This window comes from Musca domestica, unplaced genomic scaffold (assembly GCF_030504385.1).
Source record: "Musca domestica strain aabys unplaced genomic scaffold, Musca_domestica.polishedcontigs.V.1.1 49, whole genome shotgun sequence".
In the NCBI taxonomy this organism is placed as follows: domain Eukaryota; kingdom Metazoa; phylum Arthropoda; class Insecta; order Diptera; family Muscidae; genus Musca; species Musca domestica.
In genome coordinates this window covers 224,189-240,598 of record NW_026712344.1, presented here as the reverse complement: position 1 = coordinate 240,598, position 16,410 = coordinate 224,189, and the positions used below count along the sequence as shown (strand labels likewise).

Sequence of the window (16,410 nt, the reverse complement as noted above, 5' to 3'; positions counted from 1 at the left end):
AGATAATTTTGGAAATACGCGCCATAGATGGAAATACTACCGTAAATAGTACTGACACTGAATTATGGCCCTTTATTAGTGTGTAAGGTTGAGATATGAAATGGTATTGGAAATTAATACTTATGCAGACGTAGAAGAGTACCAAGTGGTACTGAATTTGATAATAGTAGAGAGTGAGATAAATAAGTCATATTTATACCCTGCACCACAAGGTGATCAGGGTATTATGTCTTTGTGCATTTGTTTGTAACAGGCAAAAGGAAACGAGATAGACCCATAGTTACTTTTGATGATCTGCATAGAATCACATTCTGAGTCGATTTATGCATGTCTGTCCGTCCGTCCGTCTGTCCATGTATTTTTGTAAACAAAGTACAGATCGCATTTATTGCCCTATCCAGATGAAATTTTGCACAAATCATTTGTTTGGCCCAAGGACGAACCCTATTGAAATTGGAGATAATCGGTCAAAATTTAGATATAGCTCCCATATACATCTTCGTCCGATTTGCCTTTTATTGTGCACCAAACGTATAATATCAGTCCGAATAGTATGGAATTTTTCACGTACGATCAGAATTGACCTGAAAATAAGTATGCCAAATTTGATCGAAATCGGTTCAGATATAGCTATAGCTCCCATATATATTGTTCATCCGATTTGTTATTTTTATCCTCCACAGCCGTAATATGTACTCTGTAACAATGATATTTGGGGAAATATATCAAATACAGCTCAGAAACACATTTGCTAAATTTTATCGAGATCGGTTCGGATTTGGATATAGCTCACATATATAACTTCGTCCGATTTACCTTTTATTGTGCACCAAACGTCTAATATTTGCCAAAATGCATGAAATTTGGCACTTGCGACCGAATTGAGTCTAGAAGCTGGTACGTCAAATTTGGTGAAGATCGGTTTAGATATAGCTATAGCTCCCATATATATTGTTCATCCGATTTGTTGTATTTGTTACCCACAGTCGTAATATGCACTCCGTAACAACGATATTCAGGGAAATATATCAAATACAGCTCAGAAATATCTTTGCCAAATTTTATCGCGATCGGTTCAGATTTGTATATAGTTCCCATATATATTTTTATCCGATTTCAAATTAATTTCACACCAAATGGGCAATACAATTCCGAATTTAAAAGATACAAATGCTTCGGCATATTTAGTCCTTTGAACTTTAAATTATACTTATAATCATAGCGTGGATGATTGAATTCTCCCATAAAAACTTTTAATTGTTATGTGGAGCTCTACTAAATTAGAAAAGTGGTGTAGGGTATCATAGAGTCGGCCCCGCCCGACTTTAAGACTTTTTTACTGGTTTTTTTCTTTAATTTTATTGAATGAAAGCGAAAAATGTCGGGAATATAAATAAATTATAAATAAGTTTAGATTTGTTCGAATTGGTCACCTTTGGCGCGAATTATGCCCTTCAAACGGCCAATGAAACCATTATACGCTGCCCAAATGTTGCTCTATGGTATTTTAGCCCATTCCCGGGGAAGCGCTTGCTTGAGGTGATCGATGCATTGGTATTTTTTAGTGCCAACCTTGTTTTCCAAAATTCTCCAGACACAATAGTCCAACGGATTGGTATCCGGAGATTTTGGTGGCCATTGTGCTCGGGAAATGAAGCGACGTACCTCATTTTGTAACCATTCGTGGGTGGTGCGAGCTGAGTGCGATGGTGCTCAGTCCTGGTGAAATGTCCAAGGTCCAAGGTCTGCGGCCAAAATGTTTCCTTGCCCAAGGCTTTAATACACCCTCCGGAATATTTTCGCGATAATATTCGGCATTTATTTTGATTCCACGGTCGATTAATACGAGCGGAGAGCGACCATCGGCTGTTATGGCGGCCCACACTAACACCATGGCCGGTGCTTGAGTTCTGGTGGCCAAACGAAGGTCCACATTTTCAGCTGACCTCTTTGGCAAGTAAACACCATCATTTTTTTGTTTACAAACTGCTGGACAACTAATGTTTTCTATTCGGAGAAAACCAAATTCGGCAGTTCACCACTTTCTCCCTAGCGAATCAACTTTTTAGCTCTTTTGTACTTTTTGGAATTTCAATGGCTTTACCACTAGCTCATTTGTCAATATTTGTCGAATAAAATATTGCGATATGTTCAGCTCACGGGCCATTTTTCGGCCCTCCGACGCGGGTTTCGCTTTTTTTCGAACCATTTCTGCTGATATTGCTGTTTTCTTCCGTCCACTTCCTTGACGTCGGTCTACGCTACCAATATCACGGTAAGGAGCGATGGTACGAGACACAAAAGATTTATTCAAATTTAAGTGCTGGAATGCTCTAACGATAGCCACTTGTGGTTTTCCAGCCAAATATAAAGAAATCACTCTATCACGCTTGAATTCCATCACAAATAACTTTTTTTCTGGAAAATTCTCACCAAAATGCTTTTGTACGCTTGTAAACAATATAATGAGCTGTCACTGGAATAATTTTAACAGCTGTCGGACGAGTGGCTTAGAAATGACAGCAGTCTGAAATTGGTTGCAGTTTTTCATCTCACCCTGTATGCTTTGTGGGTTTTAAAATAAATATGTTCAGGTGGAGGGTATAAAAAAAGAAAATATAAATATCATTTCTCGAAACTCAAATATCTCATTACAGTGTGTCGTATGAACGCTGTCATATATCATACGCCCGTATTTTATGTCTACCAAATTAATTTCTTATTTAAAACCAGTAAAGCAAGTCTTAAAGTCGGGCGGGGCCGACTTTATGATACCCTACGCCACTTTGCTAATTTAGTAGAGCTGCGCATAACAATTAAAAGTTTTTATGGGAGAATTCAATCATACACGCTATGATTATAATTATAATTTAAAGTTCATAGGACTAAATATGCCGAGGCATTTGTATCTTTTAAATTCGCACTTGTATTGCCCATTTGGTGCACAATTAATTTGAAATCGGATAAAAATATATATGGGAGCTATATCCAAATCGGAACCGATCTCAATAAAATTTGGCAAAGATATTTCTGAGCTGTATTTGATTTATTTCCCTGAATATCGTTGTTACGGAGTGCATATTACGGCTGTGGGTAACAAATACAATAAATCGGATAAACAATATATATGGGAGCTATAGCTATATCTGAACCGATCTTCACCAAATTTGGCATACAACCTTCTAGACTCAATTCGGTCGTATATGATGATAAATGCGACCTGCATTTTGTTCACAAGAATACATGGACAGACGGACGGACGGACGGACAGACGGACTGACATGCATAAATCAACTCAGAAAGTGATTCTATCTCGTTTCCTTTTGGCTGTTACAAACAAATGCACAAAGACATAATACCCTGACCACCTTGTGGTGTAGGGTATAAAAATTTAATCTTTATATCAAATCATTGTCCCAACCCTCGTACACGAAATATTCATAGCTGACAATAATCTCCATTACATCCAACACTTGACATTATTTACACACAATCATTTGCCAAACAACTGAAGTGCCAATGGAAGGAGTTCATATAAAAGCAGAATCGAATGCAACATTGTGTGACGTACACAAAAAAAAATATTCAATCTTGTCGATAGTATTCCAAAAAAACGAGAAGAAAAAACGCTGAACAAAGACAGAAAACAAACAGCAAATGCAATTTACACTTTAACATTTAGCAGTCGGCCAGCAACGTCACACGTCATTTTGTCGTACGGCCGCATGGCCACATAGACTGCATCGAGTTTCAACGCCACATTACAATAATGCATTCCTAGCTATTGATTATGTTTCGTGGCTGCAATGAGCCTCTAAAAAATAAAAATCATTTTTCATTCAAAGCAACTGAAAAAACGAAAAATCGAAAACCGTACATTCTAATATTTCGACGTAGTAAAGTCGTTCATTCAATCTTTCGTTCATTTGTTATTTCACAAGTCACAGATTTGTGTTGGCCATCTTATTTATATTTTGCTTTGTTTTTGAGGCTGCAATTCTGGTTCAGAGCATGACAAGTGAATGTGTTGAATGCAGCTCAACAACGCTGGCTTGCAGTTGGATGGCCCCACTGGTCGGATGCTTGAAAAGATGTGTATGGAAAAAAATCAAATGTACTTACCCCTACTCCGCCAACTTTGACGCACACATGGAACATTTGACATTGAGTCTCCGGATCTGCATAATAGCCACCAAGTATTTTGTCATGACATGTGAATCGTGTCTGTGGCATATTCTGTAGACTATATGTTGGCCATGGCTTCTTAAAGAATGATGACTTGTCTTGTCCTAGTATTGTGTTCGTTACACTTAAAACAATTGCTGTTCATGCAATGCGATGCGAAGAGAAGATGAAAAAAAAATAAAATAGTTACATATTAGTTTTAATGATAATTTGATTTAAATAAAAATTTAAAAAAAATAAATTTTATAATTTTTTGGTTTTCAAATACTAATTAACTAAGTTCACAACTTAATAATCAAATAGGTATTAAAGCTGAAGTAAAGAATTTCGATATCGAACATGTTGGAATGCATCAATAGGTTTGTAGCATATGATGGACAAGGCGATTATGTCAATATACCAACAAAACAAAAATATTTCTTCAATTTTAGGTTTTGAAAAATTTCATTGGATTTAAAAAGAAAACAAGTAAGAAAGCAGCTATGTTTGGCCGGGCCGAGCTGTCTTTACCCTGCACCATTGGGAAAGAACTCGAAAATTTTCAAAAAAAAAAAATTCCATCGAAAAATAACGTTCATATGAAATCCGTTATATTGGGCTATACAGAGACGAGGACCTGTATAGACAATTTTCCATCGTAGGTTGTAATACCCATTACGAATCTTAAATACGAAATTTGAAACATTTTCGGTGAATACTGTAGCTAAAGTCATCCAAATACCGAATATCGTGAGGTACCATTGTATGGGGGCTATACGATATCGTGGACCTATATAGACAATTCTCTTCTAGGGGAAAAAGTACTCACAAGGAACTCCTTGCGAGAATTTTCAGACAATTCCGTTAAAAATGTATACAAATTAACAAGTAAAAGCGCAGTTATACCCTCCACCATTTGGAAGAAACTTAATTCGAAAACCAGTAAAGAAAGTCTTATGATACCCTACACCACTTTGCTAATTTAGTAGAGCTGCGCATAAGAATTAAAACTTTTTATGGGAGAATTCAATCATACACGCTATGATTATAATTATAATTTAAAGTTCAAAGGACAAAACATGCCGAAGCATTTGTATCTTTTAAATTCGGACTTGTATTGCCCATTTGGTTCACAGTTAATTTGAAATCGGTTAAAAATATATATGGGAGCTATATCTAAATCCGAACCGATCTCGATGAAATTTGGCAAAGATATTTCTGAGCTGTATTTGATATATTTCCCTGAGTATCGTTGTTACGGAGTGCATATTACGGCTGTGGGCAACAAATATGACAAATCGGATGAACAATATATATGGGAGCTATAGCTATATCAGAACCGATCTTCAGCAAATTTGGCATAATACCTTCTAGACTCATTTCGGTCGTATGTGAAAAACTCCATCCCATTTGGCAAATATTAGACGTTTGGTGCACAATAAACGGTAAATCGGACGAAGTTATATATGGGAGCTATATCCAAATCTGATCGGATCTCGATAAAATTTTTCAAAAGTATTTCTGAGCTGCATTTGATATATTTCCCTGAGTATCGTTGTTACGGAGTGTATATTGCGGCGGAGTGCAAATATAACAAATTGGATGAACAGTATATATGGGAGCTATAGCTATATCTGAACCGATCTTCACCAAATATGACATACTAGCTTCTAGATTCAATTCGGTCGTAAGTGCCAAATTCCATCCCATTTGGGCAAATATTAGACGTTTGGTGCACAATCCGAGGTAAATCGGACCAAGTTATATATGGGAGCTATATCCAAATCTGAACCGATCTCGATAAAATTTAGCAAAAGTATTTCTGAGCTCAATTTGATATATATTCCCCAAATATTCTTGTTACAGAGTGCATATTACGGCTGCGGGGGACAAAAATAACAAATCGGATGAACAATATATATGGGAGCTATAGCTATATCTGAACCGATTTCGATCAAATTTGACATACTTATTTTCAGGTCCAATCTGATCGTACTTGCAAAATTCCATACTATTCGGACTGATATTACACGTTTGGTGCACAATAAAAGGCAAATCGGACGAAGATATATATGGGAGCTATATCTAAATTTTTACCGATTATCTCCAATTACAATAGGGTTCGTCCTTGGGCCAAACAAATGATATGTGCAAAATTTCATCTGGATAGGGCAATAAATGCGAACTGTACTTTGTTTACAAAAATACATGGACAGACGAACGGACATGCATAAATCGACTAAGAATTTGATTCTATGCAGATCATCAAAAGGAACTATGGGTCTATCTCGTTTCCTTTTGCCTGTTACAAACAAATGCACAAAGACATAATACCCTGACCACCTTGTGGTGTAGGGTATAAAAATTGGCTAAAATCATCAAAATACCAAATATTGGGGGATATACGATATCGTGAATATATGATAAGACTGGTTTTTTTAGAAGTTCGTATTAAAAGGGTACGAAAAGTACTAAAATGTACTGAAAATTGAATACTTTGTATTGGACAAACGGAATGAGCTGGAATTCTGAAATTTGGTATGATGTACCAAAAGTGGAAAACTTGAAATTCGGTATGACAATCATGGTTGGAAAGTACGTTTGAATTATGAAATGAGTACTAAATCGTACCAAATTTGGAACAGTTTGGTTTTCGGTGATCGGATGAAGCTGAAGTTTTGACATTTTTTATTGAGGTCCATGTTGGTGATAGGTTTGTGATAAAGAGGTGATTTTTGAAATGTGTACTACAAGTGCACGAAAATATGAAATCTGAAATGTTCTTATTAGGGTCGTCGTTTATGTGTAGCCTGGACCTATAAAAGTGGTTTTAGAAATATGTGCTACAATTGTGCGAAAATTACTTAAAGTACTATATTCGGTATTAGGTGATAGACATAAATTTTTAGATAACCGATGGTACCTGTTTTTATACCCTACAACACTATGTGTTGGGGGTATTATAAGTTTGATTGGGCCAGAATTTATGTAACACCTCGAAATATTGGTTTCCCATATAGGAAAGTATTTATAGATCTTCCCAGCTCGCCGAGCTGAGTCGATCTAGCTATGTATGTCCGTCCGTCCGTCTGTCCGTCTGTCCGTCTGTCCATGTTAATTTGTAATCACTCTACAGGTCGCAATTATGGCCCGATCTTCACGAAATTTAGAATGGAGGTGGGTCATAGGTCAGAATAGAACCCTATTTCTTTTGGAGATGATCGCATAATATTTAGGGGTTGTAATGGACCAAATACTGAAAAAATATCGGATTTTGCAGTAGCTATACAGGTCGCAATTATAGACCAATCGACGCGGAATTTCGCATGTAGCTAGAGTTTAGGGCGGGGAAGAAGCCTACCAATTTGGGTGGTCATCGGATAATATTTAGCGGCTAAAATATACCATATCTTTTGTGTTGAAAAAATTCAATATTTTTCATTAAACCGCGAATATTTTAAATACCGGCGAAATCACGAAGCCATGACAAGGTTACTTCTGATCTTTACATTGATGTTAACATTCAACAAATCGGATATATAGCGAAATATGTGCGATATATATGTCTATCAAAGAAGATATGTTTGAAAGATCTCTTATATGTCGAGAACGGCTGAACTGATTTCGACAGTTTTCATTAAATCAGAATGGCCTCTTGGCAGGAAAGAGAAAACGTCTAAAAAAATCGTATAAAAATATCTCTATGAAGATGAAAATATTGATTTTTTAAAATTTTCTCATATTTTTTCCATTTTGTCATATTTTTGGCATATTTTCATTTTGAATTAAACATTTGGTAATATTTCTACAGCTAACAAAACTAAGTAGTTAGGATATCAGGATATCATATACAGATCGCATTTATGGCCCGATCCTTACGAAATTTTGCATGGGGATAAGATGAGGGTCAGAATAGAAGCCTGCTCTTTTTGGAGACGATCGCCATATATTTAGGGGTTGAAATGGACCAAAAAACTGCAAAATTGTCAGCAGGTCGTAACTATCAACCGATCCTCACGCACATTTGAATGGGGGTTACCGGACATTGCAAAAGCCAAGCAGTTTTAGATGGCCATCCAAAAATATTCAATATGTAAAGGAGTTAGCCTACTTTTGTAGACAAAACACGAAAATGTCCATTCCAGTGACTTTTTGGAGAATTCACAAATACAGGAAAGACGCACTTCTGACTATTTCGTTAACGCTGATTTCGTTGAAGAATGTAGTCAAATGCTTGTATCTCATATAGATGCGATTCAGTCAGAAACCAATAATAAATGTTAATCTTTTGCCACTTCTAAGAAATTATAGGTCTTTGGGAAATATTGGTTCCAGATCTAGGAAGACCATTTACATGCAACATCTACCAATAAATTGGAAATGAGCAAATTAGTTTTAGTTGCTATTATTCGAAATTTAGAGAATGAAACCTGATGGTTTTCTTTTAATATTTGTCACAACATCTTGTGGAATTCTTTCGAGTATCTCGCCTATATAAACTGTTTCGTTTATTATAGTGTTGTAGGGTATTCAACGGTCGGCCCGCTCGACTGTAGCCTTTGCTTACTTATTTTTTTTTTTTTTTTTTTTTTGTAATTTGGAGATGGTTTGGAAATGCGCCCTATATTTGTATGAAAAGTACTAAATCGTACTTCATTTAATATTGGGTAACGTGATAGAACTGTAGTGGGATTCTCTAACACATTTTTGGAGTTACCGACAAAAATCGGTAACTTTCAAACGCGAAATATTGATATAAAAAAGAAATAAAAGTTGTCAACATTGGTATCTATCGGTAGGCCTTGGCAACTAATTAAATTTCGTCGTTAAATTCGTAAAATTTCGTTAACTCTCAAAACTATAAGCATTTGAATTTTAGCGATTTCGATAAGACAGAAAATGAGTTACAGAATTCCACCACTGAAATCCCGAATTTTGATAATGAGGTCTTTGTTGGTATCTGGAATTTTTGATAACTGTAGGTATCTGAGGTTGAGATATGAAGATTGTTTTGAAAAATGCTACTAAACGTGGTATTGGGTGAATGAGTAGAGCTGAAATCCTCAAATTTGATATGGATGCCACTGTTGGTGTCTGCAGTTGTGCGAAGCAAATGTTATTGGAAATACGTAATTGTTCGAAAATTACAAAATGTTACTACTTTTATAAAATGTTGCTCAGATCTTGTGTTGATGGAAATATTCAGATGTACCAAGCCTGGAATAGAATCAGATGTTAATTTCGGCTTTTATGATCTTTATGGATATTCAAAATTTAGAAATTGAATTTTGGGTGAGGTACCAAAAGGGGAGGACCGATATATCCCATCTTCATAACAGATCTTGTGTTGGTAGAAATAATATGATGTGTGAAATATAAAGAGAACCTGATGCTTTTTTTCGCCTTTTATGACTTTTATGGATATTCAAAATTTTGACCTTTTGTAGGGGAGGTACCAGTAGAAGTGTTCCGATCTCTACCGTTTTTATAACAGATCCTGTGTTGATGGAAATATTCAGATGTGCCAAGTCTAAATGGAATCGGATGTTAACTTCGCGTTTTATGAGGTTAATGGATATTCATATATATTTATTTCGACCTTTTGTGGGAGAGGTTCCAGAAGGAGTGGAACGGTATATTCCAGATCTTGAGTTTATAAAAATGTTGGGATGTGTGAAATTTTAGGACAATCAGATTCTTTCATCACATTTTATAGGAGTTACAATTATTCAAAATTGGAGTGGACCGATATTGTTCATTTTCGCACCTGATCGAGAACTGGGGCAAATATTAGGATTTGCACAGTTCGAACAAAATCGGATTATCGTTTCTCTTTCCGTGCAGAAAATATTTTTTTCTTCAAAATTGCGACCTCTTGTGGAGGAGGTACCAGAAAAATGGGACCTATGTATTCCATTTTAACACCAGACATTGGGTTAATAAAATTATTGGGATGTGTAAAATTCGAAGACAATCGGACTCTTACGTCCTTTGTTGGGGAGGCATTTGATGGAGTGGACCCATATTATATATTTTTGCACCTGACCTAGAAGTGACGCAGATATTAGGATTTGCAAAGCTGGAACAAAATCATATTATTGCTTCTCTTTCTGTGCAAAAAAAAATTTTTTGGTCTTTTTTTCTGAAAATTTCGACCATTTGTAGGGGAGGTACCAGAAGGAGTGGACCGATACATTCCATTTTCACACCAAACTTTGGATTAATATAATTGTTGGGATGTGTGAAATTTGAAGACAATCGGACTCTTACATCACATTTTATAAGAGTTGTAATTATTCAACATTTGGACCATTTGTGGTGGAGGCATTTGATGGAGTGGACCGATATTGTCCATTTTCGCACCTGACCTAGTACTAATGCAAATATTGAGATTTGCAAAGTTGAAGCAAAATCCTTTCTGTGCAAAAAATATATATTTTTTTTTAAATTTCGACCTTTTGTGGGAGAGGTACCAGAAGGAGTGGACCGCTATTGCCCATCTCCGAACTCGATCTAAGTTTGACAAAAATATTACGATGTACCAAGTTTGTACCAAGTCGGATAATCCCTTTGAGAGTTATCGTGCACACCAACCAGCCAGACAGACGGACTGGCATCGTTAGATCGACTTCAAATGTTTTGAAACGGATTTGGTCCAAAGACGTTTTAACCGTATCAGGTGATATATACCCTCTCTTCCCATATGGCTGAGGGTATAAAAACGGACCTACATTTAACATTTTTTAAAGAAGATAGCCCAGATAGATAGACCTAAAGAATACAGATAATTTGGAGGTGCTGCTATAATTGGACCTATCCCTAAGCGTGAACTAATATATTTCATTTCAAATACCAACGTCCTAGGAAATCGACATAGAAATTTACACTTATCTTTTATGAATATTTTACGGGGTCTCCAACGAAAGCTTCGAGGTGTTTCAAATCAAATGGCAAAATATATTTCAACTTTATGGTGGAGGGTAGAATAAAATCGTTGGCAACTTATGATAAACTTAATTCATTGTTAAAGGTGCAAACATATTATACCCTCCACCATTCTATGGAGGGTATATTAACTGTGTCATTCCGTCTGTAACTCCTCGAAATACTCATGTCAGACCAAACAAAGTATATGTATTCTTGATCAGCGTAAAATTCTAAGTCGATTTAGCGATGTCCGTCTGTCTGTCCGTCTGTCTGTTGTAATTACGCTATCTTTCGAATGAATTGAGATAGATGGCTAAAATTTTGCACACATGTTTATCTTTCCAGTAGGCAGGTTAAGTTCGTAAATGGGCCATGTAGGTCCACGTTTTCATATAGCCCCCATATAACGGTACCTCCCGATATTCGGTATTTTGATGATTTTAGCGACATTATTCACCGGAATTGTTTCAAAATTGGTATTTGAAGTTCGTAATGAATACTACAGTCTAAGATAGAAAATTGTGTGTGCAAGTCCATGTCTTCGTATAGCCCCCATATAACGGTACCCCCCGATATTCGGTATTTTGATGATTTTAACGACATTATTCACGGGAATTGTTTCAAATTTGGTGCTCGAAGTTCAAAATGGATACTACACCCTAAGACAGAAAATTGTCTGTGCAGGTCCACGTCTTCGTATAGCCCCCATATAACGGCACCTCCCTATATTCGGTATTTTGACGATTTTAGATACAATACCCACCGAAATTGTTTGAGATGTGGTATTTGAAGTTGGTAATGAATGCTACAGCCTGTGACAGAAAATTGTCTATGCTGGCCCATGTCTTCGCACAGCTCCAATTTAACGGCACCTCCTTATATACGATATTTTGATGAATTTAGCTACATTATTCACCGTTTATTTCAAGTTTCGAATTTGAATATGGTAATGGCTTATGACAAACAATGCCTATGTATGTCCACGTCGTATAGACCCCAATATAACGGCTATACTCGGTATTTTTAAAATTTTAACAGAATTTTTTAGGGATTTTATTTTTTGAAAATTTCTAAATTCGTTGCAAATGGTGGAGGGTATTAAAAGTTCCTCCCGGCCGAACTTACTGCCTTTTAACTTGTTTATATTTTTTTCATCACAAACAAAATATATTGAAATTATTTAATTTCCAAAAATATATTCTTAAAATGCACATAATTCCAATTACAGTTCTTAATGTTTCCCCCCAAAACGGTAATTATGCTGCCCGAAACATCTTTTGTTTTTCTTTTTTCTTTTCAAACTCGACGATCTACAAGCCAGATACGTCGACTGAATGAATGAATGGTACAAAAAATATGCGGATTTTGAAGAATTGCATACACACAAAGCACAATTTTGCAATTCCATCAACTTCACTCAGTCATTCATTCATTTATTCATCAACCTCAACATCATCATGGATCCATGCCGCCTCTACAGAACTACAAAGAGCGCCCAGTAACAACTTGAAATATCCATGGAGAATTGTTGTTTTTGTTGTAAGAAAAAATTAACATTAAATTACACATTTTTTTTTAAGTTTGTTTCGAATTTCGGATGAATCGAGAATATTTCTGTGAATTGTTTTGATTGCACAAAATGTTAATTGAAATGGAGAACAAGTAGATCATTGAGCAAAAACTTTTTGAGCAATACTACTCGCAATACAAAGGAAGGCTCTGACAATGTCGATTGCTAAATATTTAAATGAATCAAATTTTTGTCTTGCTACTTTGTATCTTGATTTTGATCTTTACAATTTCCAGGGAAAATGTATGTGAAGTAAGCGTAAATTTTGGAGGATAGTAAAAACACAGAAATGTATCCCATAAAAGATCTATTATGAAAGGAAGAAAATAGAGGTATGAATATGTCAATCCCCAGTAAAACCCTAAACTATTTTTTAGCAAATACCTTCAAAAATTCAAACTATGATTTCCAAATTAAGATCACAAAATTGAGACCTATAAACTGCACCAAACTGCGATTTATTCCAAATGTATTGGTGGCATTTGCTATGCTTCTGGCTGATCTTCACTCCAAATCGATGAAGTGGATGAAACCGTTATATTGGGGTCATGCCAAAACGGGAACAATTTTCTACTATAAATTTCATATTGCGAGCCCTAAATACCAAATTCAAACCACCGTGGAAAATGTGGTTCGAATCTTCAAAATACCGAATATCAGTGGGTACCGTTATATAAAAGTCTTGAAAAAATATGGTCAATGTTTTGGGTCCACGAACTACAAATCTCGAATTTGAAACTAATCTGATAGTAAATGTGGGATAAATCGTGAATATACAGAATATCTGCAAGTACGTGATACAGGGGTAAAGTAAAAAACCAGGACCTATATTGGCAATGACGTTTACAAGCGTACAAAAGCATTTTTTTTTGAGAATTTTCCAGAAAAAGGTTATTCGTGATGGAATTCAAGCGTGATGGCGTGATTTCTTTATATTTAGCTGGAAAACCACAAGTGGATATCGTTAGAGCACTCCAGCATTTAAATGTGAATAAATCTTTTGTTTGTGGTACCAACACTCCTTACCGTGATACTGGTAGCGTAGCCCGACGTCAAGGAAGTGGACGGAAGAAAACAGCAACATCAGCAGAAATGGTTCGAAAAAAAAGCGAAACCCGCGTCGCAGTGGCCGAAAATGGTTCGTGAGCAAAACATATCGCAATATTCCATTCGGCAAATATTGAAAAATGAGCTCGGGGTAAAGCCATTGAAATTCCAAAAAGTGCAAGAACTTACACCGCAACGGAAAGAAAATAGACTCAAAAGAGCTAAAGAGTTGATTCGCTTGGCCGAAAGTGGTGAACTGCCGAATTTGGTTTTCTCCGATGAGAAAACATTCGTTGTCCAGCAGTTTGTAAACAAACAAATGATCGTGTTTACTTGCCAAAGAGGTCAGCTGAAAATGTGCACCTTCGGTTGGCCACTACAACTTAAGCGCCGGCCATGGTGATGGTGTGGGCCGCCATAACAGCCGATGGTCGCTCTCCGCTCGTATTAATCGATCGTGGCATCAGAATAAATGCCGAATATTATCGCGAAAATATTTTGGCCGCAGACCTTGTACATTCGAACAGAACTCAGCACGCGCCACCCAAAAATGGTTACAAAATGAGGTTCCTTGCTTCATTTCATTTCTAGCGGTTATGGCCACCAAAGCCGTTGCACTATTGTGTCTGTAGTATTTTGGAAAGCAAGGTTGGCACTAAACAAGTAAAAAACAAGTTTAAAAGCAGTAAGTTCGGCCGGGCCAAACTTTGAATACCCTCCACCATTTGGAACGAATTTGGAAATTAAAAAAAAAATGAAATCCTTAAAAAATTCTGTTAAATTTTAAAATCGCCGAATATTGCCGTTATATTGGGGTCTATACGACGTGAACCTACATAGGCATTGTTTGTCATTAGCCATTACCATATTCAAATTCGAAACTTGAAATAAAGGGTGAATAATGTAGCTAAAATCATCAAAATATCGTATATAAGGAGGTGCATAGACAATTTTCTGTCACAGGCTGTAGCATCCATTACGAACTTCAAATACCACATCTCAAACAATTTCGGTGGGTATTGTACCTAAACTCTTCAAAATACCGAATATAGGGAGGTACTGATATATGGGGCCTATACGAAGACCTGGACCTGCATAGACATTTTTCTGTCACAGACTGTAGTTCCCATCACGAACTCTAAATACGTAATTTGAAACAATTCCGGTGAATAATGGCGCTAAAATCATCAAAATACCGAATTTTGGGAGGTAATGTTATATGGGGGCCATACGAAGACGTGGACCTGCGTAGACAATTTTCTGTCATAGGCTCTAGCATCCATTACGAATCTCAAATACCAAATTTGAAACAGTTCCGGTGAATAATGTCGCTAATATCATCAAAATACCGAATATAGGGAGGTACCGTTATATGGGGGCTACACGAAGACGTGGACCTGCCCAGATAATTTTCTGTCATAGGCTGTAGTATCCATTTCGAATTTCAAATACGAAAGTTGAAACAATTTAGGTGAATAATGTCGCTAAAATCATCAAAATACCGAATATCGGGATGTACCGTTATATGGGGGCTATATGATAACTTGGACCTACATGACCCATTTACGAACTTAACCTGCCTACAGGAAAAATAAACACGTGAGCAAAATTTTAGCCTTCTATCTCAATTCGTTCGAAAGATAGCGTGATTACAACAGACAGACGGACAGAAAGACAGACAGACGGACAGACAGACGGACATGGCTAAATCGACTTAGAATTTTACGCTGATCCATCTTAGGGTAAAGCAAACATTAGAGTCCATTATGACCCACATATACCAACTTTTAGAAAAATTCATGGGAAAATGTGCCAAATATCATCAAAATACCGAATATCGGGAAATACGGCTATATGGGGCTATACAAAAACGTGGACCTATACATACAGTGTTTCGCCAAAGGAAATGGGAGAACCCATTATGACCTGCAACTACCAATTTTCAGAGAAATTCGTGAAAAAATGTGGCGAAAATCATCAAATTACCGAATATCGGCAGGTAACGTAATATGGGGCTACACCAAAACGTGGACCTATAATTACAATGTTTCGCCACACAAACTAGGACCCATTATGACCAACAAATACCAATTTTTAGACAAATCAGTAAAAAAAATGTGGCAAAAACCATCAAAATACCGAATATCGGTAAGTACCGTTATATAGAGGCTATGTCAAATCGTAGACCCATACATGCAATGTTTCGCCACCGGAGCTGGAACCCATTGTGACCAACAAATACCAATTTTTAGACAAATCCGTGAAAAAATGTGGCAAAAATAATCAAAATACCGAATATTGGGAGGTACCTTTATATGAGGGCTATACCAAAGCGTGGACCTATACATGCAATGTCTCGCCACACGAACGGGGACCCGTTATGACCTACAAATATTAATTTTCAGACAAATCCGTGAAAAAATGTGGCAAAAATAATCAAAATACCGAATATCGGGAGGTATCTTTATATGAGGGCTATACCAAAGCGTGGACCTATACCTGCAACACGAACTGGGACCCGTTATGACCTACAAATACCAATTTTTAGACAAATCCGTGAGAAAATGTGGCAAAAATCGTCAAAATACCGAATATCGAGAGGTTCGAAAAGTAATGAAGCGACTGGACCGAAACCCGCGTCGCAGTGGACGAAAAATGGCTGATGAGCTGAACATATCGCAATATTCCATTCGGCAAATATT

At 36.6% G+C, this 16,410-nt stretch overlaps 1 protein-coding gene across 2 annotated transcripts in view; it reads right to left on the bottom strand.

Moving 5' to 3' along the window:
• Nucleotides 1-16,410, bottom strand: part of LOC101899334 (uncharacterized) — a 39,014-nt gene that overhangs the window by 13,091 nt on the left and 9,513 nt on the right. For both annotated transcript variants that reach the window (XM_059127994.1, XM_059127993.1), the window contains exon 2: nucleotides 4,123-4,322. In XM_059127994.1, the coding sequence (XP_058983977.1) occupies nucleotides 4,123-4,322 (200 nt within the window). The remainder of the gene's footprint in view (nucleotides 1-4,122; nucleotides 4,323-16,410) is intronic.